The sequence below is a fragment of the Cebus imitator genome, unplaced genomic scaffold (genome assembly GCF_001604975.1).
Source record: "Cebus imitator isolate Cc_AM_T3 unplaced genomic scaffold, Cebus_imitator-1.0 Scaffold18, whole genome shotgun sequence".
Lineage (NCBI taxonomy): Eukaryota > Metazoa > Chordata > Mammalia > Primates > Cebidae > Cebus > Cebus imitator.
Window position 1 is genome coordinate 8440094 of NW_016107333.1, and position 2013 is coordinate 8442106.

At 45.9% G+C, this 2013-nt stretch overlaps 1 protein-coding gene across 3 annotated transcripts in view; it reads left to right on the plus strand.

Annotated features, from left to right (window-relative positions):
• Window positions 1-2013, plus strand: part of CDK5RAP1 (CDK5 regulatory subunit associated protein 1) — a 35922-nt gene that overhangs the window by 1722 nt on the left and 32187 nt on the right. For all 3 annotated transcript variants that reach the window (XM_017514240.2, XM_017514248.2, XM_017514264.2), the window contains exon 2: window positions 878-1201. In XM_017514240.2, the coding sequence (XP_017369729.1) occupies window positions 898-1201 (304 nt within the window). In that variant the 5' untranslated portion in view covers window positions 878-897. The remainder of the gene's footprint in view (window positions 1-877; window positions 1202-2013) is intronic.

Sequence of the window (2013 nt, forward strand, 5' to 3'; positions counted from 1 at the left end):
TTTTTTTTGAGACAGGGTCTCTCTCTGTTGCCCAGGCTGGAGTGCAGTGGTGCGATCTTAGCTCACTTCCTCAGCCTCCTGAGTAGTTGGGATTACAGGCACGTGCCACCATGCCTGGCTAACTTTTGTGTTTTTGTAGAAATGGGGTTTTGCCACGTTGGCCAGGCTGGTCTTGAACTCCTGACCTCAAGTGATCCACCCACCTCGGCCACCCAAAGTTCTGGGATTGTAGGCGTGAGTGGCTGTGCCTGGATGAGACTTTTGAAGGGTAGAGAGTCACTGATCAGGCATACAATGCTGCCACATTAGATGCTTTCCTTCTGAAGGAACTTGAAGAAAGATACCTTTAGACAATGAGTGTTTTTCACAGTATTAAGAGGCAGGGTAGCAGGATGGGTATTGGCATGGTCTTTGCATCCATACAGATTTTTATCTGAGTCCTTGTTTGACTGCTTACTGGCTGTAGGAGCTTAAGTGAGTTCCTCAACCTATGTCTTTTTGGAATAGGAACAATAATAGTGTCTGTTTCCTAGGATTGCTATAAAGATTTAATGAGTGAATACACTTAAAGCCTTGGGAATTGTTCTTGGCACAAGGTGCTATTTTGTCATTTTGTCTGGGCTTTCCATCGCATCTCTGCCACTCCTTGCTTTGAAAACACTGCCTGGATGTGCATCTCATCTCTGCCACTCCTTTTTGTGGCCTTGGGCAAGTTGCCTCAGTTTTTTCAGCTGTAAAATAGAGCAAATGTTATTAGGAGTACATTCTTCACGGGCTTTTGTGAGGTGTAAATGAATGTATACACTTGAAGTGCTCCAAGCAGTATCCAGTCCACAGTGTTCAATAAATGCTGGTGATGTCTATCATTCTTTTGCAGACCGTGGACTGTTTAGTGCCATGCATTCTTTACAGTGTGTCCTCCAAGTGCAGAGGTCTCTGATGTGGGGGCCAATGGCCTCTGTGTCTTGGCTGTCGCTGAGGATGTGCGTGGCACACAGCAGTCTCTCTAGTACCACGTGTCCCAATCCAGAGAGGCAGGAGGTTGGAGCTCGGAAGGATTTCAGCTCCAGGCTGGCCACAGGACCGACTTTGCAACATTTTTTAAGAAGTGCCTCAGCTCCTCAAGAGAAGCTGTCTTCAGAAGTGGAAGACCCACCCCCGTATCTCACGATGGATGAACTTTTAGGAAGGCAGAGAAAAGGTTGGTTTTACTTTTCTTATCCCTTTGGGCTTCCTGCCTTGCTCCTTTCTGGCAGTCCTGGTGTGATTCTTTTATTACAGACCTGGCTTGGAAGGTTAACAGTGTGAGAAGGCTGTGGGAATCATCAGACTCCACCAAGTAATATTAAGAAACTCGGCTGGGCACGGTGGCTCATGCCGGTAATCCCAGCACTTTGGGAGGCTGAGATGGGTGGATTGAGCCTAGGAGTTCAAGAACAGCCTGGGTAACATGGTGAAACACTGTCTGTACAAAAAATAAAAAATTAACCAGGTATGGTAGTGTACACCCATAGTCCTAGTTACTCAGGAGGCTGAGGCGGGAGAATCATTTGAGCAAAAGCTGATTATCATTCAGCTTTTAACTTTTAGTTGGAATTTATTTGTATCTGGAAATAAGGCTTGCTGGTGGGGACGGGATGGAATATAATTTCAAGCTGCTAGAATGTGAAATTCATGTTCTTACAATTGTGTACAAAATTTGTTTTACTTCATAATATAGCCTTGCTTTCATTTAAGATGAAGCTACCATAAGAACATGCTTCATTGGCCAGGTGCGATGGCTCATGCCTATAATTCCAGCACTTTTGGAGGCCGAGGTAGGTGGATCACAAGGTCAAGAGTTTGAGACCATCCAGGGCAACATAGCGAAACCACGTCTCTACTAAAATATATATAAAAAAAAAAATTAGCTGGGCATGGTGGCGCGTGCCTGTAGTCCCAGCTACTCTGGAGGCTGAGGCAGGAGAATCTTGAACCTGGGAGGCGGAGGTTGCAGTGAGTCGAGATCGCGCC